Source organism: Oncorhynchus nerka, linkage group LG20 (assembly GCF_034236695.1).
Source record: "Oncorhynchus nerka isolate Pitt River linkage group LG20, Oner_Uvic_2.0, whole genome shotgun sequence".
In the NCBI taxonomy this organism is placed as follows: domain Eukaryota; kingdom Metazoa; phylum Chordata; class Actinopteri; order Salmoniformes; family Salmonidae; genus Oncorhynchus; species Oncorhynchus nerka.
In genome coordinates this window covers 89186048-89211493 of record NC_088415.1, presented here as the reverse complement: position 1 = coordinate 89211493, position 25446 = coordinate 89186048, and the positions used below count along the sequence as shown (strand labels likewise).

At 45.9% G+C, this 25446-nt stretch overlaps 2 protein-coding genes and 1 long non-coding RNA gene across 6 annotated transcripts in view; 2 read left to right on the top strand and 1 right to left on the bottom strand.

Annotated features, from left to right (window-relative positions):
* Positions 1-11264, top strand: part of LOC115103359 (serine/threonine-protein kinase PRP4 homolog) — a 29458-nt gene extending 18194 nt beyond the window's left edge. For 2 of the 4 annotated variants that reach the window (XM_029624251.2, XM_029624249.2), the window contains exons 11-15: positions 446-599; positions 7781-7895; positions 8345-8496; positions 8931-9017; positions 9570-11264. In XM_029624251.2, the coding sequence (XP_029480111.2) occupies positions 446-599; positions 7781-7895; positions 8345-8496; positions 8931-9017; positions 9570-9776 (715 nt within the window). In that variant the 3' untranslated portion in view covers positions 9777-11264. The remainder of the gene's footprint in view (positions 1-445; positions 600-7780; positions 7896-8344; positions 8497-8930; positions 9018-9569) is intronic. The other 2 variants (XR_010460271.1, XM_029624252.2) reach the window with 2 other exon arrangements.
* An 877-nt stretch (positions 11265-12141) lies between these two features.
* On the top strand, positions 12142-15785 carry LOC135563074 (uncharacterized). The gene is made up of 2 exons (XR_010460272.1): positions 12142-12760; positions 15462-15785. It is a non-coding gene; the product is annotated as an uncharacterized LOC135563074 (long non-coding RNA).
* On the bottom strand, positions 15470-19783 carry LOC115103375 (uncharacterized). The gene is made up of 5 exons (XM_029624281.2): positions 19341-19783; positions 19223-19248; positions 18312-18383; positions 18007-18077; positions 15470-17382 (listed from the first exon to the last, which is right to left on the bottom strand). Exons 1-5 carry the CDS (start codon positions 19405-19407, stop codon positions 16314-16316), a joined length of 1305 nt encoding a protein of 434 aa, XP_029480141.2. The 5' UTR covers positions 19408-19783; the 3' UTR covers positions 15470-16313.
* Positions 19784-25446: the final 5663 nt, after the last annotated feature.

The window sequence follows — 25446 nt, the reverse complement described above, 5'->3', positions numbered from 1 at the left end:
TATCGTGAGGTCGCTGGCAATATCCAGTCTAACTCTGTCCCGTGTTTTACCTCTAGAGTAGATATTGTTTTCGTTGTAACCAGCATCTCAATTATTTTTAGTGAAGACGGATTACTAAACTGTCTGAAATGGCTCCATATTCCCTACATAGTGAACTACTTCTTCTTCTTCTTCTGTGGTTAGAAGTAGTGCGCTAAAATCGATCATATTTTATTGGTCACCTACACGTGTTTTAGCAGATGTTATTGCGGGTGGAACGAAATGCTTGTGTTTCTAGCTCCAACAGGGCAGTAATATCTAACAATTTCACAACAACACACACATCTAAAAGAATGGATATATAAATATTTGGACAAGCAATGTCGGCAGTATTTAGTGAATAGGGTGCCATTTTGTGACTCACCCCTAATATTGTATGTGGTGTCTCTCTACTCTCTCTCCTCAGTATGAACCTGCGCGAGGTGCTGAAGAAGTATGGCAAAGACGTGGGCCTCCACATCAAGGCGGTGCGCTCCTACAGCCAGCAGCTCTTCTTGGCCCTGAAGCTGCTCAAACGCTGCAACATCCTTCACGCTGACATCAAACCTGACAATATCCTGGTACGTCACCTGTAACCCACCGTAGCCCCAGAGACAGTCACCTTTAACCCACCGTAGTCCCCAGAGACAGTCACCTCTAACCCACCGTAGTCCCCAGAGACAGTCACCTCTAACCCACCGTAACCCCCAGAGAGAGACAGTCACCTCTAACCCACCGTAGCCCCCAGAGAGAGACAGTCACCTCTAACCCACCGTAGCCCCCAGAGAGACAGTCACCTCTAACCCACCGTAGCCCCCAGAGAGAGACAGTCACCTCTAACCCACCGTAGCCCCCAGAGAGACAGTCACCTCTAACCCACCGTAGCCCCCAGAGAGAGACAGTCACATGTAACCCACCGTAGCCCCCAGAGAGAGACAGTCACCTGTAACCCACCGTAGCCCCCAGAGAGACAGTCACCTCTAACCCACCGTAGCCCCGAGAGACAGTCACCTCTAACCCACCGTAGTCCCCAGAGAGAGACAGTCACCTCTAACCCACCGTAGTCCCCAGAGAGAGACAGTCACCTCTAACCCACCGTAGTCCCCAGAGAGAGACAGTCACCTCTAACCCACCGTAGTCCCCAGAGAGAGACAGTCACCTGTAACCCACCGTAGCCCCCAGAGAGAGACAGTCACCTGTAACCCACCGTAGCCCCCAGAGAGAGACAATCACTTCTAACCCACCGTAGCCCCCAGAGACAGACAGTCACCTCTAACCCACCGTAGCCCCGAGAGACAGTCACCTCTAACCCACCGTAGCCCCCAGAGAGACAGTCACCTCTAACCCACCGTAGCCCCCAGAGAGAGACAGTCACCTCTAACCCACCGTAGCCCCAGAGAGAGACAGTCACCTCTAACCCACCGTAGCCCCCAGAGAGAGACAGTCACCTCTAACCCACCGTAGCCCCCAGAGAGAGACAGTCACCTCTAACCCACCGTAGTCCCCAGAGAGAGACAGTCACCTCTAACCCACCGTAGCCCCCAGAGAGAGACAGTCACCTCTAACCCACCGTAGCCCCCAGAGAGAGACAGTCACCTCTAACCCACCGTAGCCCCCAGAGACAGTCACCTCTAACCCACCGTAGCCCCCAGAGACAGTCACCTCTAACCCATCGTAGCCCCAGAGACAGTCACCTCTAACCCACCGTAGCCCCCAGAGACAGTCACCTCTAACCCACCGTAGCCCCCAGAGACAGTCACCTCTAACCCACCGTAGCCCCCAGAGACAGTCACCTCTAACCCACCGTAGCCCCCAGAGACAGTCACCTCTAACCCACCGTAGCCCCCAGAGACAGTCACCTCTAACCCACCGTAGCCCCCAGAGACAGTCACCTCTAACTCACCGTAGCCCCCAGAGACAGTCACCTCTAACCCACCGTAGCCCCCAGAGAGAGACAGTCACCTCTAACCCACCGTAGCCCCCAGAGAGAGACATTCACCTCTAACCCACCGTAGCCCACAGAGAGAGACAGTCACCTCTAACCCACCGTAGTCCCCAGAGAGAGACAGTCACCTCTAACCCACCGTAGTCCCCAGAGAGAGACAGTCACCTCTAACCCACCGTAGCCCCCAGAGAGAGACAGTCACCTCTAACCCACCGTAGTCCCCAGAGAGAGACAGTCACCTCTAACCCCAGAGAGAGACAGTCACCTCTAACCCACCGTAGTCCCCAGAGAGACAGTCACCTCTAACCCACCGTAGTCCCCAGAGAGAGACAGTCACCTCTAACCCACCGTAGTCCCCAGAGAGAGACAGTCACCTCTAACCCACCGTAGCCCCCAGAGAGAGACAGTCACCTCTAACCCACCGTAGCCCCCAGAGAGAGACAGTCACCTCTAACCCACCGTAGTAACCCCAGAGAGAGACAGTCACCTCTAACCCAGCCCCCAGAGAGAGACAGTCACCCCAGTAGCCCCCAGAGAGACAGTCACCTCTAACCCACCGTAGTCCCCAGAGAGAGACAGTCACCTCTAACCCACCGTAGCCCCCAGAGACAGACAGTCACCTCTAACCCACCGTAGCCCCCAGAGAGAGCCCCAGAGAAAGACAGTCACCTCTAACCCCAGTCAGCCCCCAGAGAGAAAGACAGTCACCTCTAACCCACCGTAGCCCCCAGAGAAAGACAGTCTCTAACCCCCAGAGAGAGAGACACCTAACCGTAGCCCCCAGAGAGACAGTCACTCTAACCCACCGTAGCCCCCAGAGAAGACAGTCACCTCTAACCCACCGTAGCCCCCAGAGAAAGACAGTCACCTCTAACCCACCGTAGCCCCCAGAGAAAGACAGTCACCTCTAACCCACCGTAGCCCCCAGAGAGAGACAGTCACCCCGTAGCCCCCAGAGAGAGACAGTCACCTCTAACCCACCGTAGCCCCCAGAGAGAGACAGTCACCTCTAACCCACCGTAGCCCCCAGAGAGAGACAGTCACCTCTAACCCACCGTAGCCCCCAGAGAGAGACAGTCACCTCTAACCCACCGTAGCCCCCAGAGAGAGACAGTCACCTCTAACCCACCGTAGCCCCCAGAGAGAGACAGTCACCTCTAACCCACCGTAGCCCCAGAGAGAGACAGTCACCTCTAACCCACCGTAGCCCCCAGAGAGAGACAGTCACCTCTAACCCACCGTAGCCCCCAGAGAGAGACAGTCACCTCTAACCCACCGTAGCCCCCAGAGAGAGACAGTCACCTCTAACCCACCGTAGCCCCAGAGAGAGACAGTCACCTCTAACCCACCGTAGCCCCCAGAGAGAGACAGTCACCTCTAACCCACCTAACCCACCGTAACCCCCAGAGAGAGACAGTCACCTCTAACCCACCGTAGCCCCCAGAGAGAGACAGTCAGCCCCCAGAGAGAGACAGTCACCTCTAACCCACCGTAGCCCCCAGAGAGAGACAGTCACCTCTAACCCACCGTAGCCCCCAGAGAGAGACAGTCACCTCTAACCCACCCCAGAGAGAGACAGTCACCTCTAACCCACCGTAGCCCCCAGAGAGAGACAGTCACCTCTAACCCACCGTAGCCCCCAGAGAGAGACAGTCACCTCTAACCCACCGTAGCCCCCAGAGAGAGACAGTCACCTCTAACCCACCGTAGCCCCCAGAGAGAGACAGTCACCTCTAACCCACCGTAGCCCCCAGAGAGAGACAGTCACCTCTAACCCACCGTAGCCCCCAGAGAGAGACAGTCACCTCTAACCCACCGTAGCCCCCAGAGAGAGACAGTCACCTCTAACCCACCGTCCCCAGAGAGAGACAGCCCCCAGAGAGAGACAGTCACCTCTAACCCACCGTAGCCCCCAGAGAGAGACAGTCACCTCTAACCCACCGTAGCCCCCAGAGAGAGACAGTCACCTCTAACCCACCGTAGTCCCCAGAGAGAGACAGTCACCTCTAACCCACCGTAGCCCCCAGAGAGAGACAGTCACCTCTAACCCACCGTAGCCCACAGAGAGAAGTCACCTCTAACCCACCGTAGCCCCCAGAGAGAGACAGTCACCTCTAACCCACCGTAGCCCCCAGAGAGAGACAGTCACCTCTAACCCACCGTAGCCCCCAGAGACACAGTCACCTCTAACCCACCGTAGCCCCCAGAGAAAGACAGTCACCTCTAACCCACCGTAGCCCCCAGAGAGAGACAGTCACCTCTAACCCACCGTAGCCCCCAGAGAGAGACAGTCACCTCTAACCCACCGTAGCCCCCAGAGAGAGACAGTCACCTCTAACCCACCGTAGCCCCCAGAGAGAGACAGTCACCTCTAACCCACCGTAGCCCCCAGAGAGAGACAGTCACCTCTAACCCACCGTAGCCCCCAGAGAGAGACAGTCACCTCTAACCCACCCCCAGAGAGAGACAGTCACCTCTAACCCACCGTAGCCCCCAGAGAGACAGTCACCTCTAACCCACCGTAGCCCCCAGAGAGAGACAGTCACCTCTAACCCACCGTAGCCCCCAGAGAGAGACAGTCACCTCTAACCCACCGTAGCCCCCAGAGAGAGACAGTCACCTCTAACCCACCGTAGCCCCCAGAGAGAGACAGTCACCTCTAACCCACCGTAGCCCCCAGAGAGAGACAGTCACCTCTAACCCAGTCACCTCGTAGCCCCCAGAGAGAGACAGTCACCTCTAACCCACCGTAGCCCCCAGAGAGAGACAGTCACCTCTAACCCACCGTAGCCCCCAGAGAGAGACAGTCACCTCTAACCCACCGTAGCCCCCAGAGAGAGACAGTCACCTCTAACCCACCGTAGCCCCCAGAGAGACAGTCACCTCTAACCCACCGTAGCCCCCAGAGAGAGACAGTCATTTAACCCAATTAATGTTTTAGAGAGACAGGTTGTAGCCCCCAGAGAGAGACAGTCACCTCTAACCCACCGTAGCCCCCAGAGAGAGACAGTCACCTCTAACCCCCGAGATCCTGTCAGAGAGAGACAGTCACCTCTAACCCACCGTAGCCCCCAGAGAGAGACAGTCACCTCTAACCCACCGTGAACCCCAGAGAGAGACAGTCACCTCTAACCCACCGTAGCCCCCAGAGAGAGACAGTCATTTCACTCTAACTGTTTAACGGAGCGTAGCCCCCAGAGAGAGACAGTCACCTCTAACCCACCGTAGAACCCCCCAGAGAGAGACAGTCTAACCCCTGAACCCACCCAGAGAACAATATCTAACCCACAGAGAGAAGTCACCTCTAACCCACCGTAGCCCCCAGAGAGAGACAGTCACCTCTAACCCACCGTAGCCCCCAGAGAGACAGTCACCTCTAACCCACCGTAGCCCCCAGAGACAGACAGTCACCTCTAACCCACCGTAGTCCCCAGAGAGAGACAGTCACCTCTAACCCACCGTAGTCCCCAGAGAGAGACAGTCACCTCTAACCCACCGTAGTTCCCCCAGAGAGAGACAGTCACCTCTAACCCACCGTAGCCCCCAGAGACAGACAGTCACCTCTAACCCACCGTAGCCCCAGAGAGACAGCTCTAACCCCAGCTTTTTCTCCAGAGAAAGACAGTCACTGATCTAACCCACCGTAGTCCCCCAGAGAAAGACAGTCACCTCTAACCCACCGTAGCCCCCAGAGAAAGACAGTCACCTCTAACCCACCGTAGCCCCCAGAGAAAGACAGTCACCTCTAACCCACCGTAGCCCCCAGAGAAAGACAGTCACCTCTAACCCACCGTAGCCCCCAGAGAGAGACAGTCACCTCTAACCCACCGTAGCCCCCAGAGAGAGACAGTCACCTCTAACCCACCGTAGCCCCCAGAGAGAGACAGTCACCTCTAACCCACCGTAGCCCCCAGAGAGAGACAGTCACCTCTAACCCACCGTAGCCCCCAGAGAGAGACAGTCACCTCTAACCCACCGTAGCCCCCAGAGAGAGACAGTCACCTCTAACCCACCGTAGCCCCCAGAGAGAGACAGTCACCTCTAACCCACCGTAGCCCCCAGAGAGAGACAGTCACTCTAACCCACCTCCCCCCCAGAGAGAGACAGTCACCTCTAACCCACCGTAGTCCCCAGAGAGAGACAGTCACCTCTAACCCACCGTAGCCCCCAGAGAGAGACAGTCACCTCTAACCCACCGTAGCCCCCAGAGAGAGACAGTCACCTCTAACCCACCGTAGCCCCCAGAGAGAGACAGTCACCTCTAACCCACCGTAGCCCCCAGAGAGAGACAGTCACCTCTAACCCACCGTAGCCCCCAGAGAGAGACAGTCACCTCTAACCCACCGTAGCCCCAGAGAGAGACAGTCACCTCTATGGACCGTAGCCCCCAGAGAGACAGTCACCTCTAACCCAAGCCCCAGAGAGAGACAGTCACCTCTAACCCACCGTAGCCCCCAGAGAGAGACAGTCACCTCTAACCCACCGTAGCCCCAGAGAGAGACAGTCACCTCTAACCCACCGTAGCCCCCAGAGAGAGACAGTCACCTCTAACCCACCGTAGCCCCCAGAGAGAGACAGTCACCTCTAACCCTAAGCCCCCAAAGAGAGACAGTCACCTCTAACCCATCTCAGCCCCCAGAGAGACAGTCACCTCTAACCCACCGTAGCCCCCAGAGAGAGACAGTCACCTCTAACCCACCGTAGCCCCCAGAGAGAGACAGTCACCTCTAACCCACCGTAGCCCCCAGAGAGAGACAGTCACCTCCTCCTAACCCACCGTAGCCCCCAGAGAGACAGTCACCTCTAACCCACCGTAGCCCCCAGAGAGAGACAGTCACCTCTAACCCACCGTAGCCCCCAGAGAGAGACAGTCACCTCTAACCCACCGTAGCCCCCAGAGAGAGACAGTCACCTCTAACCCACCGTAGCCCCCAGAGAGAGACAGTCACCTCTAACCCACCGTAGCCCCCAGAGAGAGACAGTCACCTCTAACCCACCGTAGCCCCCAGAGAGAGACAGTCACCTCTAACCCACCGTAGCCCCCAGAGAGAGACAGTCACCTCTAACCCACCGTAGCCCCCAGAGAGAGACAGTCACCTCTAACCCACCGTAGCCCCCAGAGAGAGACAGTCACCTCTAACCCACCGTAGCCCCCAGAGAGAGACAGTCACCTCTAACCCACCGTAGCCCCCAGAGAGACAGTCACCTCTAACCCACCGTAGCCCCCAGAGAGATTTTAACAAACATTTAATGGAGAATTAATGTTTTAATAGCAGGTTGTATATTTCCAAACGATCCATCATGATATGATGCCTTGTTGGTATTATGACCCGCTTGCGGAGATCACTGTCAGTTTTGATCAGGGCACTCTACCCTTACCAGTTTCTCCCGGTCACATGACGGGAGTGGACCTCAGTTCAGTCTAATTGAACCCACCCAGTGTGAACAATATGCTGTTTGACGGAGCTAATTGAACCCACCCAGTGTGAACAATATGCTATTTCACGGTGCTAATTGAACCCACCCAGTGTGAACAATATGCTGTTTCACGGTGCTAATTGAACCCACCCAGTGTAAACAATATGCTATTTCACGGTGCTAATTGAACCCACCCAGTGTGAACAATATGCTATTTCACGGTGCTAATTGAACCCACCCAGTGTGAACAATGTGCTGTTTGACAGGGCTTTGATGTCACCTTTGATCTTTTTAAACCTGTTGGCTGGAGTTTTTATATAGGTCAAGTGGCATATATATATATATATATATATATATATATATATATATATATTTTTTTTATTGGTTTGTTTTCAACAGGTGAACGAGTCGAAAACCATCCTCAAGCTCTGCGACTTTGGTTCAGCGTCACACGTGGCAGAGAATGACATCACTCCCTACCTGGTTAGCCGGTTCTACAGGGCGCCGGAGATTAGTGAGACTCCTCTCTTCTTGTCTTTTCCTACTCTTCTCTTTTTCTGTTCTCCTCCTCCTGTTCTTTTTTTTTTTTTTATTATCCTGTCACGACCCTTGACCTGGAGAGCTACTGGGTTCAGGCTTTTTCTCCAGCCCAGTTATATTCAACTGATCACCTGCTCATCAAGTCCTTGATTGGTTGAATTAGTGCAGCAGCTCTCCGCGACCAGTTGGAGAACACTGCTGTAGGTCTTAACTTGAAGGGAAAATATTCAACTGTCGTGTTTAGAACTCGCCAAACGGAATGAAAAGCTGCGTAAAATAGGGAGGGGACTACTTTCCCCCCCATTATAAAACATTTTGAATCTTTTTGAAAACTGTGTGCCCTTATGAACACAACGCTCATCAAACATACTAATTTTCCATAGTTTGACCCAAGTCTCCTAAAGCCTTTATCTGTCCTTGCAGTCATCGGGAAGCTTTACGACCACGGCATCGACATGTGGTCCGTTGGCTGCACTCTGTATGAGCTGTACACGGGCAAGATCCTTTTCCCAGGGAAAACCAACAACCACATGATTAAGCTCGCCATGGACCTCAAGGGCAAGATGCCCAACAAGGTCAGACCAAATCCACCAACCACAGAAACTCTCCCTTCACCCTGCTACGGGACATTTAACTGTACTGTAGGGTCCATCCAGAAACACTCCCTTCACCCTGCTAAGGGACATTTAACTGTACTGTAGGGTCCATCCAGAAACACTCCCTTCACCCTGCTACGGGACATTTAACTGTACTGTAGGGTCCATCCAGAAACACTCCCTTCACCCTGCTACGGGACATTTAACTGTACTGTAGGGTCCATCCAGAAACACTCCCTTCACCCTGCTAAGGGACATTTTACAGCAGAAAAACAATTTATTCAGAAGTGTTATTGAAATTCCAATTTTTTTTTAAATCTGAAGAATCTAAACTCTGAGTTTCTGGTTAGTTCCTGAATGGAATCATTTGAAATGGAATTGACCCCCAACTATTATCTTTCTATCCTGCACAGATGATCAGGAAAGGCGTGTTCAAGGACCAGCACTTTGACCAGAACCTCAACTTCCTGTACACCGAAGTAGACAGAGTTACTGAAAGGGTAGGAGGTTGTTGTTTTCGCTCATATTGTCTCAGTGGGAATGTTAATGGAGGATAGTAAGCTAAGCCATGTGTCTATTTTTAAGGACCCTACTTTTCAGAGGATGACTCGAAAACCTTGTGATCTGCAAAAAAGTAAAACGAACCCCAAATGAAGTGATGTATCGATTTATGTCCATCTCATCTCTATGGTGTCATTGCTCTTGCCTTCTGTGCTTACTCCTTTTCCACACACACTCCCCCTCTTTTTCTCCCTCTTTCTCTCCTCCTCTTTTCATTCTCCATTTCCTCCTATTCCAACCCCACCCCCTTCCATATCTCTCTACTATCTTTGTTTTCTTCACTCATTTCTCCTTTTAAAACCGTTTTTGTTTTCCTCTCTGGGTCTTTTTCGACTCTGATCTCTTGCCCCGCCCCATCCAACTCCACACCACTTATCTGTTCTGCTTCTCATCCCAACTCTTTCTCTCTCTCACTCTACCTCCTGCCCTCCCTCCCTCCATCGCTCTCCCCCCTCCCCCACTTGTTCTTCTTCTGTCCCACCCATTCACAGGAGAAGGTGACAGTGATGAGCACCATCAACCCCACCAAGGAGCTGCTGGCTGACATGGTGGGCTGCCAGCGTCTGCCCGAGGACCAACGCAAGAAGGTGGCCCAGCTCAAGGACCTGCTGGACCAGACACTTATGCTGGACCCGGCCAAGAGGATCAGCATCAACCAGGCCCTGCAGCACCCCTACATCCAGGAGAAGATCTTCTGACCACTTCGTACTGTATCCACTCACAGTCATGCATTGATTGCTGCAACCAGTACTGAGTCCTTAGTTTGACTATGGTTGGACCCCCATCCCATCTGGCACTGCTGATGGAGAGGAAGTAGTATTATCTTTCTTCCCTTGTTTGAACCACACACACACACACACACACACTCTCTCCCGTTTTCCATCGATCTTCTGGATTGTATAAATAACCGTAGTAGGGCTCCAAGCAGAATGCCTGCTGCATAGCATATGTTCAGTTTCAGCCTACTTGCAAGTCAGATAGTTCTGTCTCATTATAAGCCCTCTATCTCATGGACAGTAAGCCACTCGAGTTGGACTTTCATCCAATCAGATCTTCCGTTTTTTTGATTGGCCCCTTGCAGGTGACTGAAGGTGGATGAAATGTTTTGCTGGAAGAAAAAAAGAAGTGAATTCTGATTATTGGGGAGGGTTAGTCAAATGTTAATTCTGATTGGGTTAGTCAAATGTTAATTCTGATTGGGTTAGTCAAATGTTAATTCTGATTGGGTTAAGTAAAATGTTAATTCTGATTAATGGGGAGGGTTAGTCAAATGTTAATTCTGATTGGGTTAGTCAAATGTTAATTCTGATTGGGTTAAGTAAAATGTTAATTCTGTTTAATGGGGAGGGTTAGTCAAATGTTAATTCTGATTGGGTTAAGTAAAATGTTAATTCTGATTAATGGGGAGGGTTAGTCAAATGTTCATTCTGATTGGGTTAAGTAAAATGTTAATTCTGATTATTGGGGAGGGTTAGTCAAATGTTCATTCTGATTGGGTTAGTCAAATGTTAATTCTGATTGTTGGGAAGGGTTTTTGAGTTAACGGTCATTCATGAGTTACCAAGGCAGTGACAAGCAGGGAGGGTAACCCAATACCCTTACCCTTTTGAATGGGCTGTTTGTACAGTGGGTTGACTAAACTCCTGCAACCTTGGCAGCTCCTTTGACTTACTGTTACCTGTGATGTAGGGCCAGCATAAATGATGTCTATATCCACGTCTCCCCCAGGTATTGAAAGCCCCCATCCACCCTGTCCCCACATCCTGGTGTCTGTGCAGGCCCTGGTCCGCATGCCCGTTCTGCTGCTGCCTGTAGGTCTGTCAGTGCCGAAAACCCAAACGGTTGGGGGGGTCCTTGGGTTCTACTTGAGCACACCTGCAGGGATGGCCCCTCATGTTTAAAGCAGGTTGTATACCACTTACAGTACATTGAAGGTAAGCTATCTCCCCCACCCTCCTAAAAAAAAAAACTGGTTATTATTACCTCATGTTTTATTTTTTTTATATATTACACATGGTTTTATCCAGATGTCCCTGTAGACATGGTTATGTCAAGAAATATGGTTTCTATAAGACACCTATATATTTCTTAAGCATAATTCAAATCACTATGGCAAAGATTGGATTTTAAAAAATCCAAATCTGTCATGCATCTAAATTGTAGAGAAAATTGGGGGGGGGGGGGGGGGGCTTTATCCAACAAGCTGTCACCTTCAGTGTACTTCTCTTAATGCAACAGCTACGTTTTATTTGCTCTACTGTGTAATGAATACCTTTTTTTCTTTTCTTTTTTTTTCTGCGCTCCCTTTACAGTGTTACAATGTTAGAAACTGTGAGGATAGCAGTCTTGCTATGTACACAAAAGCATGTGTTAATTGTTTCTAGGTGTGTTCTCTAAAAAAAAAAATTATAATAAGGCTAAGTAAGTGTTTTGTTTCCCTCTGTCATTGGTTTTCATGTTTTGTATGACCATGGTGTCTTTTGATCCAGGGATATTCCTGCACTGAGCTTTGAGTCTGCTTGTTATGAGCGGTAATTGCCTCTACTTTATTTGGTGTTATATATAATGATGATCTTATAGGACCAAAACAGAAATAAAACAGCCTAAATGAGTAGCTAATGCAGTATGTATGCCTTTTCCATAAAATGTCTTCCCTACATACAAATGGCAATGTTCAGGCCCCATAAAGTGTCAACAATGAACTGAAATGCGTTCTTTTTAAAGCTAATTCACCAAACCTAAACTAAGAATACTTTGGTGTTCAGCGACTTTTAGGCTGGAATCCAAACTTGAGATCTGTGCGCCAAAACTTGACACGTACAGATCGAAAGTTAGAATTGGGCCCCTCACGTGCTAGATTTAGATTTAGTTCAAACCAAAGGAGCAGAAGAAGACATCATGTTGTGTGCTGTTCCACTGACGCTGATGTTTGTGCTGTTTTTCCCCACAATGATGTTTCCTGTGGTGGCTGAGAGCGAGACAAGAGTCCAGCACTTCCTTCTCCAGGCCGGGCTCCCCTTTCAGAGAGACAAGACCTCCACAAGGCCACTTATCAAGGTCATTTCTGATGGCATGTGTAGATACTAAAAGCCGTAAAGCTATAGAAATAAATAGTCGCAAACTCGTATAACTCCCAGCGACTCTATTTGGTTGTATAGCTTCCAGTTAATTTGCCGATAGTCAGCACCTCTACACTAATGTTCCCTGGGGATGCTCCGGCTTGTTATTAGATACTAGAAGCCAACAACACTGGGGGTGATGTAAAATACAATATGGCAAATTCATTTTGCTTACTGTTTTCCGGGAAGGCATTTGTCATAGACGCTCACCCACACTCGACCATTAAAAAGTTGTGGTTCCAAATGTTTCCTCTCACAAGATGTTAAGGATTTATTGTTGTATTCGTCTACACATGACAGACACTTTTTGGTTAACAAAGTGTCATTACAAGCTGCACATGTACCTGAGTGTGTTACGCATATGGCTCTAAACTGGTTCCAGATTGCCACAAGGCGTCAGGTAGCTTGACTTGTAACTGTCAAAGTTGAACCACCAGGCGTCAGGTCCGGTAGCTTGACTTGTAACTGTCAAAGTTGAACCAAGATACTTGTTCATTTGTTCTCTATATGTTCTAGGTGCCGCCATTTTAGAGAAGAGTCTCCCAAGGAACCTCTGGACAAAGGTTTCTGTTCTGGAGACAGTTACTGTATTTGTAAACATGGACTCATCAATATGACAACCATCATACAAAGCGGGGGAAATTCCTGCATACAGAAATCAACAACAGCATTCAAATCTTCTGAGACTGACGCTTGTGGCTTTTCCCCATGTGGGCAAAGCTCAAGGGGGGGGGCGCAAATGAGGAAGAGGCAAATGTCGCAGTCTTGGCAGATTTTTATTCCATCGTTGATGTCTAAGCAGGAAGATGAGTCAGGGGGGAATTGTATGATGATGCCATTTTGCTAAGTCAATTATTAGTAGACATGTCATGACCTGACATTTTTCAAATATGTTATCAGTAACTACTTCAGTTATTATAATGAGTCGGTGTTAGACACGTTGTTACCGTAATGAGTCGGTGTTCGACACGTTGTTACCGTAATGAGTCGGTGTTACACGTTGTTATCGTAATGAGTCAGTATTACACGTTATCGTAATGAGTCACTATTACACGTTGTTATCGTAATGAGTCACTGTTACACGTTGTTATCGTAATGACTCACTATTACACGTTATCGTAATGAGTCAGTATTACACGTTATCGTAATGAGTCACTATGACACGTTGTTATCATAATGAGTCACTATTACACGTTGTTATCGTAATGAGTCACTGTTACACGTTATCGTAATGACTCACTATTACACGTTGTTATCGTAATGACTCACTATTCACGTTGTTATCGTAATGAGTCAGTATTACACGTTATCGTAATGAGTCAGTATTACACGTTGTTATCGTAATGACTCACTATTCACGTTGTTATCGTAATGAGTCACTGTTACACGTTGTTATCGTAATGAGTCGGTTAGACACGTTATCACAATGAGTCACTATTACACGTTGTTATCGTAATGAGTCACTATTACACGTTGTTATCGTAATGAGTCACTATTACACGTTGTTATCGTAATGAGTCACTATTACACGTTGTTATCGTAATGAGTCACTATTACACGTTATCGTAATGAGTCACTATTACACGTTGTTATCGTAATGAGTCACTATTACACGTTGTTACCGTAATGAGTCGGTTAGACTTATCGTAATGAGTCACTATTACACGTTATCGTAATGAGTCACTATTACACGTTATCGTAATGAGTCACTATTACACGTTGTTATCGTAATGACTCACTATTCACGTTGTTATCGTAATGAGTCGGTGTTAGACACGTTATCATAATGAGTCACTATTACACGTTGTTACCGTAATGAGTCACTATTACACGTTGTTATCGTAATGAGTCACGATTACACGTTGTTATCGTAATGAGTCACGATTACACGTTGTTATCGTAATGACTCACTATTCACGTTGTTATCATAATGAGTCACTATTACACGTTGTTATCATAATGAGTCAGTATTACACGTTATCGTAATGAGTCGGTTAGACACGTTATCATAATGAGTCACTATTACACGTTGTTATCGTAATGCGTCAGTATTACACGTTGTTATCATAATGAGTCACTATTACACGTTGTTACCGTAATGAGTCGGTTAGACTTATCGTAATGACTCACTATTACACGTTGTTACCGTAATGAGTCGGTTAGACTTATCGTAATGACTCACTATTACACGTTGTTACCGTAATGAGTCGGTTAGACTTATCGTAATGACTCACTATTACACGTTGTTACCGTAATGAGTCACTATTACACGTTATCGTAATGACTCACTATTACACGTTGTTATCATAATGACTCACTATTACACGTTGTTACCGTAATGCGTCAGTATTACACGTTATCGTAATGAGTCGGTTAGACACGTTATCATAATGAGTCACTATTACACGTTGTTATCGTAATGAGTCAGTATTACACGTTATCGTAATGAGTCACTATTACACGTTGTTATCGTAAGGAGTCACTATTACACGTTGTTATCGTAATGAGTCAGTATTACACGTTATCGTAAGGAGTCACTATTACACGTTATCGTAATGGCTCACTATTACACGTTGTTATCGTAATGAGTCACTATGAGTCAGTATTACACGTTGTTATCATGAGTCACTATTACATGTTGTTATCGTAATGAGTCACTATTACACGTTGTTATCGTAATGAGTCACTATTACACGTTGTTATCGCAATGAGTCACTATTACACGTTGTTATCGCAATGAGTCACTATTACACGTTGTTATCGCAATGAGTCACTATTACACGTTGTTATCGCAATGAGTCACTATTACACGTTGTTATCGTAATGAGTCACTATTACACGTTATCGTAATGAGTCGGTTAGACACGTTATCATAATGAGTCACTATTACACGTTGTTATCGTAATGAGTCACTATTACACGTTGTTACCGTAATGAGTCGGTGTTAGACACGTTGTTATCGTAATGAGTCGGTGTTAGACACGTTGTTATCGTAATGAGTCGGTGTTAGACACATTGGGTGAGATTTTGGACCCATTAGACTGAGATTTGTTCATGAACTCGGATGTTCTCCTTATGGATTCTGAGAAAGTATATGGAAATCATGATAAATTGTATTTAGTTCGATTGAACTTTGGTTATAATGTGGCTAAATCTATGCCAAAGTGATCAACAATAAAGGTAATACTTTTTCTTGTTATTGATAAATATGGCCAGATTCATGTTATCACTAGTAACATTGCAATTTTGTGTTTTGTTTTTCAGGGTAAGTCAGAGCTTTTCTTCCCTGCCTTGGTTCCTTCAGTCTCCTCTTTCTGCTTTGGTGCCCATGTAAGACTGGAGACCAGGGAAGATGTTCAACGAATGAGCCCCTGTGGATATTTCTCAAATAGAAAATGTTAAAACAGAAAGAAAAAAAATAATGTTATGTAACACATTTGTCTACATCCTTCACTTTATTCAATGTAATCTTGTACACTACTGTTTCCTTATGATATAACATCATGCATGCTCTGTCCTTAATTGAGAACATAACGTGTGTTCATTTTTCATTTGGCGTATTAATATAATAAACATAGGCACAGACTATCTGAAGATTTTGAGTTTCTTTGGTAACAGTTTACTTGGACGCTGCCATAGCCTACATTAATCGTGTTGCCATAATGACAAGATGTCACAAAAACAATCATGACTTAGCCTGTCTGCTTAATGACAACTGACTTAAAACTCAACCATGGTTTGAATTTAAGGGGTGCTAGAATATGAACTTAAACCGTCAGTGAGGACACCCTGAAAATAGTCAAGATTTTGACACCCCAAAGAGTTTGTATAATCTGAACCCTGAACAGAGTGTTTATTTAGGCATGCTAACTCCCACTAGTCAACTAGCTTCCAGTACCTATGTAGATAACATTGCCTGAACTTTGACATGTTATATCGTCATGACACCAAAGGGTTCAGGTAAGGTCTAACGAGATATGTTGTACATTCATTGACTGGTACACTAGTTCACTTAGCTGTCATGTTCTACTTTGAGAACATTGTGCAGCGATCAGGAACACCCTGTCAAAGGAAAAGGCTTTCTAAATGCAAAGTCTGTGTAATGCCCCATATTTGTTAAGCTTTTCTCAAGTCCCTGGCTTTAGTTCTCTTTGCAGAGCTTGGTGGTGACACTCTGTGGGAGGTCAATGTACCTTTCTTGCTAGCTTTGGCTTTTCTGATTTTGGTGCAATCTGTAGGTTTTGGTGTTGATCCATCACCCCAAGACTGGACCTGGACAAGGGTCTCTGTCCTGTTTAGTTTGGCTGAGCTGGAACAGGGCCTCTTAAAGACTGTATGTGGCCTTGCACCCACCCTGATGCGATTCTGTTTGTAAGGAGCACAAGTCTGCCTAGTGCGTGAGTCTCGAGACATGCTCAGTTCCGTAACACTGGACACAACTGAATCTGCTTTCCTCAAGTGAGAAGTGCTCCTGGTCAAGCTGACGGCCGTAGCCGGCCGACACCGGCCCGTTTTGGTCAGCTCTCGCTGTACTGTGGCCGCCTGCAGATCCTCCATCTCAGATAGTCTGCTTACGATGGCAACCAATGAAGGCTCTCGCATGTGCAGGCTCTGGCGACTTTCCCAATCGGCCGTGCTGGGCAGACTCCGGGTCAGATCCAGCACTTTCAGAGATGCTGGGAGCACCTCCGCAAATGGCGACTGTGCCTCCGACGACTCCGAGAAGTGCAAGTCGGAGTCCAGGTCTAAGTCGAAAGGTTCAGGCCTCAACCGGAGCTCTACTTCGGGCGTGACCCACTCGTGGGCCTGGGCGCCCCCTTTCTCTTGGTCGGATAGATCGCTGGCGTCAGAGTGGATGTCTGCCGGTGTGCTGCTACTGTTTCGCTTTGACCCATCGGTGCTGGTTCCTGGCCCAAGCCCTGCTCTGTCATTCATTGGGCCCCAACAGTAGAATGTCTTTACCCTCCTCTCCCCATTGGCCCTTCTCCTGTCCCTCGAATTGATAGTGAAAGCCGCCTGGACAGGTGTGATTTTCAACAGAGACTCACTGGAGCTTGTGTCCCGGCCCTCCCTTTGGATATGTTTGGTGAAACTCTGGTGCCGTAGCCTGCTGTTGAGATGATGGATGTTGATTGTTGGACGTCTGTGGATCATCCTGAACTGGGCTCTCTGTGATTTGCTCTGGCTAAAGATAAGGGAATAAAAATAAGTAGTATGGCGATCTTAATAAATAATGACATAAAACACGTATTTTAATTTCAAACTCCATAAACCTGAAAGGTGTTTTAAATTACACCTTTGGTAATATTGACAACCACGTGGTGTTTTTAAGTAGTTTATCGAAGCAAAACGGATACCTAAAATCTGTCCTAGTGGATTGACTATAGCCAAGGTAAATGGTAAATCATGTTTGGTTATATTTTGAGTGGAATATTCCTTTTTGATAATCATGAAATGGGGGTGAAGTAACCTAATTGAGTCTGGATACACTTTTTTAAACATTTTTTTTATTGATGCCAATTAAAAGCTAGCCAATTTAAAGTTCGGTATTTTGGCGACGGCAGAACAAACATGACACCAAATTCTGTCAGACGGGCTGGCATATATTTCTGATTGATTTTCCCTCCATCAAGGTAATGGCTGGCCCATTGTTTAATATCCCATTGTCCTCTATACAGGTGACTGGTATACAGAGGGGTAATATTCCCACACTGAAGATCTCATTCAGCCTGTGAATAGCCCAGCTGTCACCAAGTTAGGGTAGTAAAGCGGGTAGTAAAGCAGGCATTTAAAATATTTATCTACTTACACTGATGTAGACTCTGATGGGCTATGGCAGGTGGTCAGGTAGATACTTGAATTGAGTGTTGATGGAAATATCTAAGAAATTAAAAAGATGATTGTATTAAATGCATTTTAAAGTAATTTATATTATTGAAGGCATTAAAAACAACCGTATGCTAAAAGCAAAGGAATTTGTTGAAATGGTCACACACAACCGGTAACAATTCCTTGTCTGGAAACATCCAGAACAGTTCAAATGAATTAGACTTGCTCATACATGCTGTACATCTAAATGCTCTAAACTATAGTAAGTACTTTTACAGTTATCACCTTCTGTGCTCTGACGCCACTTGACATGTCCAAGTCCTCAAGTTGACGAATCAGATGAGAGATATAGAAGTCCTGTGGGCAATAAAACAGTTCATTCATTCTTTTCTTAATTAAAGCTGACAGTTGGTTAGACTTTGTCCATTTGAAATCGGGAGCAAGATCTGAGAAATAATAACTATTCATTCTTATTATTTTATAAAGCCCTACTTTAAATATGAGATTAGCTTTAGATAAGTTTGGACAGCTGTTGTGCAATAGAAAAAGCATGTTAAGTAAAGACTGACATATTATACAAGGTCTCCAATGAGTTTTTCTCTAATTAATTAAACCATGTGATCTTTTTTCCCCCATTTAGCTGAATATGCAATGGGGGAAGTTTCTCAAGGCAATGTACCTATCTATATAGGTTATGGAAAGCTACAATCACACTTTAGTAGCACTTCATTAACCTAGAAGGTAGGTATAATGACATAGTCAAATTGTAATTACACACAAAGTATGCCATCGTTTTTCTTTTGGTAGCCTTTAGTATACATAGGCTACAAACAGCTCTTGTGTTTACAGGTGCACGGAGAGAGAACAAATATATAAATAAAATGGAAAGTCCATCACACTGATGTTGGATGCTCCACAAACTAAGATAGCACACCACCGTTTCAGTCAAGAGACCTTTATTGTTCTTTGGATCTAAACATTTGTGAGATCCCTTTAATTGTTTGTGGAGCATCCCATACCTTTTATATATATATATTACTGGCAACATTTTGGCTACCAGTTTGCATCCTAATTGTTAGCACACTGAGAAAATGCTTATCAGAATGAAGATTGAATGGTTTAAGATTAACGTTACACTGCCTTTAATTTGCTTTTATTGAAAAAGCGGTGTGATGAGCCTGTTTTTTGTCACTCACCTGGTGTATTTGGCCAGATACAGCTCCTAGAAAAATTAAAGCGCAACATTTCAGTTAAGACCGGCATAAGTCGGGTGAAAATAATTATTTCATGAAAATAAAGATAGGTTTAACCTACCTGGCGTCGAGAGATGCGTCTCCGCTAAACCGTGCCTACGAGCTGTTGACATGTACCGGTTTGACATGTTGAGGTTTGGCGTTTTGTCGGGCTCTTGCCGTTTGATAATTGCAGTGAAACTGTTGGATTCCAGACGTCGTTAATATTTATTTAGACATGCACTTGACACGGACATGATCAGATATCCCTCTTTCTCTCCGTTATCATTTTACAGCACAGTATATCAATTCATATATCTCTCTACCTGTAACAATAGGAGCTCGTTTTCTCTACTACACTCTCTGTCCTCGTAGCGTCATAGGTATAGGCTATTGACTTGTATTTCCCGAAAGATTTAGCCAGATACAATGTTACAACGCGTGCCCAAAAGTTATCTTAAATGATCTAAGATGTGTGTTTTGTCTTTCTGTCATATGCGACACAGATGGGCTCCATTAGCTTGCTTCATGTCTCAAAAACGAAAATGGTGACTGAAACCATGGTAACACATGAACTATGGTAACTTCCCAGTCCTGGAAATGTAGCCTGTTTACTCCAGCCTCAAATAGATTAAAACCCCCATTGGTGGTGTTGGAGGGCAAGTAGGAGCCACCCTTTCCTCTGCTCTAAAAAATATATATATATCCCAAATGCCCCATGGCAATGATTGGGGACATTGCCCTGTGTAGGGTTCTGTCTTTCGGATTGAGACGTTAAACAGGTGTCCTGACTCTCTGTGGTCACTAAAGATCCCATGGCACTTATAGTAAGAGTAGGGGTGTTAACCCCGGTGTCCTGGCTAAATTCCCAAATCTGGCCCTCATACCATCACGGTCAGCTAGTCATCCCCAGTTTACAATTGGCTCATTCATCCCCCCTCCTCTCCCCTGTAAATATTCCCCAGGTCATTGCTGTAAATGAGAATGTGTTCTCAGTCAATTTACCTGGTAAGATAAGGGTAAAATAAAGATATAAAGATAGTTGTGTGGCTAAACGGAATAGCCTATCCATACATTTTTCACATTTGTGTTTTTCTTAAGAAATGAATGAGTAGAATCCTTAATGAAATTATATTAAAGCGGACACCCCGCCTGTGTTTTGATGAACAGCTTAGGGATGAGCCTGGAGATTTTTTTATTATTATTATTATTTATTTTTAAACATTTTAGTAATTTAGCAGACAGTCTCATCCAGAGCAATTTACAGGAGCAATTAGGGCTAAGTGCCTTGCGCAAGGGCACATTGACAGATTTTTTAACCTAGTCGACCAAACGTTCCGCCGTTTCTGTGTTGTTTGGGGTTTGTATGTGTGTATTTCAGGAAATGGCTTTCTGGATTCTAAGCAGCTTATTTGTCGGCCCCTCGACGATTGAACCCTCCGTCTTGTCAGAGGAAACAGCAGTTTTCAATTACAAACTCCTTCTGCAGCTTGAAAAGCCAGTGTTCCTTTGTTAGGAGAGAGAGCTTCTTTGTGTGTCCTGTGTTTTGTTGTGGGTCTGTATAATTTGTTGTAAAGTGTTTTGTAGCCGGTCCTGCAGGGGTATGTTTATGTCAAAAGGACTGGTTTTGATTATTGAAATTACTCACTTTACGTTAGTAATTATTCTGTTTTTGTTCCCGGGGGGAAGGGGAAGGCACCTTAAGAGTGCTTAGCACACTAGGTAAGACCTGGGTGAACCACCCCCTGTATTTTGGTTAGCGCGCCAGGTGACATTAAGAATAGGTAAAATAAGAGAGGGGGCTCTTTAACTTTTACTTTCTTTGCTTTGGTTCCATCCAGCCCATTTTCCCCAAATTACTGTGTAAAGGAAGAATAAATTCCCTGTTAAAGGTAATATTCTCATCCTCTGTCATCTTTACCTCCACCTACAGTCACATACCTCTTTACCTCCACCTACAGTCACATACCTCTTTACCTCCACCTACAGTCACATACCTCCACCTACAGTCCCATACCTCTTTACCTCCACCTACAGTCACATACCTCTTTACCTCCACCTACAGTCACATACCTCCACCTACAGTCACATACCTCCACCTACAGTCCCATACCTCTTTACCTCCACCTACAGTCCCATACCTCTTTACCTCCACCTACAGTCACATACCTCTTTACCTCCACCTACAGTCACATACCTCTTTACCTCCACCTACAGTCCCATACCTACACCTACAATCCCATACCTCCACCTACAGTCCCATACCTCTTTACCTCCACCTACAGTCACATACCTCTTTACCTCCACCTACAGTCACATACCTCCACCTACAGTCACATACCTCCACCTACAGTCCCATACCTCTTTACCTCCACCTACAGTCCCATACCTCTTTACCTCCACCTACAGTCACATACCTCTTTACCTCCACCTACAGTCACATACCTCTTTACCTCCACCTACAGTCACATACCTCTTTACCTCCACCTACAGTCCCATACCTCCACCTACAGTCCCATACCTCCACCTACAGTCCCATACCTCCACCTACAGTCACATTCCTCTTTACCTCCACCTACAGTCCCATACCTCTTTACCTCCACCTACAGTCACATACCTCTTTACCTCCACCTACAGTCCCATACCTCTTTACCTCCACCTACAGTCCCATACCTCTTTACCTCCACCTACAGTCCCATACCTCTTTACCTCCACCTACAGTCACATACCTCTTTACCTCCACCTACAGTCCCATACCTCTTTACCTCCACCTACAGTCCCATACCTCTTTACCTCCACCTACAGTCACATACCTCCACCTACAGTCCCATACCTCTTTACCTCGGTTACGCACGCCTCTATGAAGAGGGAACGCAACACCCTGCTACAATTAAACTCTCCGTGAAGTGAAAAAGGTATGGACTGTAGGTGCGAGTAAGAATGACAACAAGCAGAATGTGGTACCGTTTACAAGGACTTTATTCCTTTACACGGTAATATGGGGAAAAGGGGCTGGACGGAACCAAAGCAAAGAAAGTAAATCTCAAAGCCCCCCCCCTTTCCTATCTTACCTGCCTACCCACTACTTACCTAATTTAGCACCACCTGGTGCCCTAACCAAAATACAGGGGGTGGTCCGCCCAGGTCTTACCTAGTGTGCCTAGACAGCGAATATGCTACGGGTATATGTATGCCCGCGGGCCTCTTGCCTAAGCACTCCCAAGGTGCCTTCCCCTTCCCCCCTGGGAACAAATGAAACAGAATATTAAACAATTTTCAAACAAACTAACAAACGACATCAAATAAGCTCTATCTGAGCAACAAACTCACAAAACATACCAACTCTCAGCAAAATCAACCTCTAGCAAAATCTCTGCAATGACCTCCCAGCAAATCTCTCTAGCAAATCTACTTCCAGCAAAATTCTCTCAGAAAATCTCTCTACAAAAAGATCTTCCTCCTGAACAGAACACTGGCTTTTATATAGCGTCAGAAGGAATGGGTAATTGGAGACAGCTGTGTCTTGATGAGGGGGCGGGGTCAGCTCTCCAATTAGCCATGGAGTCGACCAATCAGCTGCTTGAGGGATTTCAGGAAGCAATTTCCTGAAATAAACACATGAAAATACACAAACTACAATACATTAACTGGGGAACGTAACAACCTCCACCTGCAGTCACATACCTCTTTACCTCCACCTACAGTCACATATCTCCACCTACAATCACATACCTCTTTACCTCCACCTACAGTCCCATACCTCCACCTACAGTCACATACCTCTTTACCTCCACCTACAGTCACATACCTCCACCTACAGTCACATACCTCTTTACCTCCACCTACAGTCACATACCTCTTTACCCGCACCTACAGTCACATACCTCCACCTACAGTCACATACGTCTTTCACTCCACTGGGAGTTGAGTGTAGCGGGGTGTTGTGTTCCCTCCAAGAGGCTTAAGTAACATGATTCAAATCATCAACCATTCAGTTATTGGCCCAATGCTCTTAACTGCTAGGATACCTGCCACTCAAATTCATAGACTGCTATGGATGTAGAACTGACCGTCCATGATATCAAAATGATAGTTTTAACCATGTGTTGAGGCTATAGCATACAGTGTTTGTTGACATTTATATTGTTCACAAACATTTGTAGTAAAATAAAGCTTGTATTTTCGGTTCTGATGGGATACTACAGTTGAACTAAGCTCATGAGCCGTTTCTTCAAGAATCGATTTATTTATTTTGGGTAACAGACACAACAAAATGTACAATGTCTACGCCAGAGGATATCACTTGAAAGTATTAATTAATAGCTTGTTTCCAAAGTGGTCCTCGGTGGTAAAAACAATAACACAAAGGCAAAACAAAATAACAAACAACCATAAATACATTAATTTATTTTGACATTCTAATAAGTGTCACTATTCGCTGTACTTCTCCCTAACCTTAAAAATCAACCATTAATTTCAAGTTAAAACTATCTATTCATTGCACATCATACAGATCCTTCATAAATACACCAGACCAGCAGTAGGGGGCGCAATAGGTATTAGAGTGGTTTCTCTTACTTAGACAACCTATTCCAAATGAACACCTAGTCCTGCTTTATAAAAGCTATTTCTACTTTTTCATTTGCTTGATCTCCATAGGTAGGCTATTCCACCAGACAAATACATGTTTACTCTTGGGATTTTCCTTGACATGACACACTAGCTCTGGTATTGTAACTGGGTTGGTTATAGACAATATCAATGTGGTTTTTCAAATAACCTGGGGCACAATCATTTAAGATGACAAACATATGATTAGGTATAAGTAGGTCCACTCTGGACTCCAAAGGCAACAAGCCCACCTCCCGGAACTCCTGTACCCCTATGTGGGTCCTAGGGGGGACATTAAGCTTATACCTGATAACATTATGTGGGTCCTAGGAGGGACATTCAGCATATATCTGATAACATTATTTTGCATGACCTGCATTCTCTTTTTCAACTTTTTTGATAGCCCAATATACCAAGCAGAGCAGGCATAATCAAAATGACACTGAATCAAGGTTGAGACGAGCAGTTTCTTAACTTTGGTGTTAAAATATCCAGTGTTACGATTTGTTCGCCATTTTAGAATGAATTTTAGCAGCAATCAGGTCTGCAGAAAGGGATTGATCTAGGGACAAACACCAAGATAACTTACACTTGTTTTAGATTCAATATCCTTCCCTGTACAGTTTGCCTTTGTCTTGTCACCCCTAAGCAATCTACATTTTGTTCCAAACAAAATCAGTTTTTCCCAAATGTAGCGACAATTTGTTGTCAGTCAATCAATCTCTAAAAAAATGCAATTCCGTACTCAGGACCTCCTCTGTTATCTGTATCCTTCCCTGATACCAGTATGACTGAGTCAAAGCACTGAACTGTAATAATATATATGTTTGTTTTGTTTGCGTCGCACTGTTTTGCTTTATCTTGGGCCACAGTTGTAAATGATAACTTGTTCTCAACTAGCCTACCTGGTTAAATAAAAGTCAAGTGTAAAAAACGATCTGGCATATCATTAACGTATATATGAAATTAGAGTGGCCCTAAAATGGATCCCTGCGGTACTCCACAGGATATTTCTTTGGCCTCTGACAGAACATCACCAACATTACATACTTGTGTTCTGTTGGTCAGATAAGACCTAAACCAATTCACTGCTAAATGCCAACCATATTATCTCCCAAGAGAATACTCCTCCGTCATCGCCACGACCATTTACATCCCACCTCAAGCCGAAACCTCGATGGCCCTCAAAGAACTTCACTGGATTTTATGCAAACTGGAAACCACATATCCTGAGGCTGCATTTATTGTATCTGTGGATTTTAACAAAGCAAATCTGAGGACTAGGCTGCTGAAGTTCTATCAATATATTGACTGTCCTCCTTGTGCTATGAACTCTCAACTATTGCTATTCAAACTTCCAGAATGCTTACAAGGCCCTCCCCCGCCCTCCTTTCGGCAAATCTGACCACGACTCCATCTTGCTCCTCCCGTCCTATAGGCAGAAACTCAAACGAGAAGTGCCCATGCTTCGTACGATTCAACGCTGGTCTGACCAATCGGAATCCACGTTTCAGGATTGTTTTGATCAATTGGACTGTTCCGGGTAGCTTGCGAAATTAATCAAGACGCGTACACGG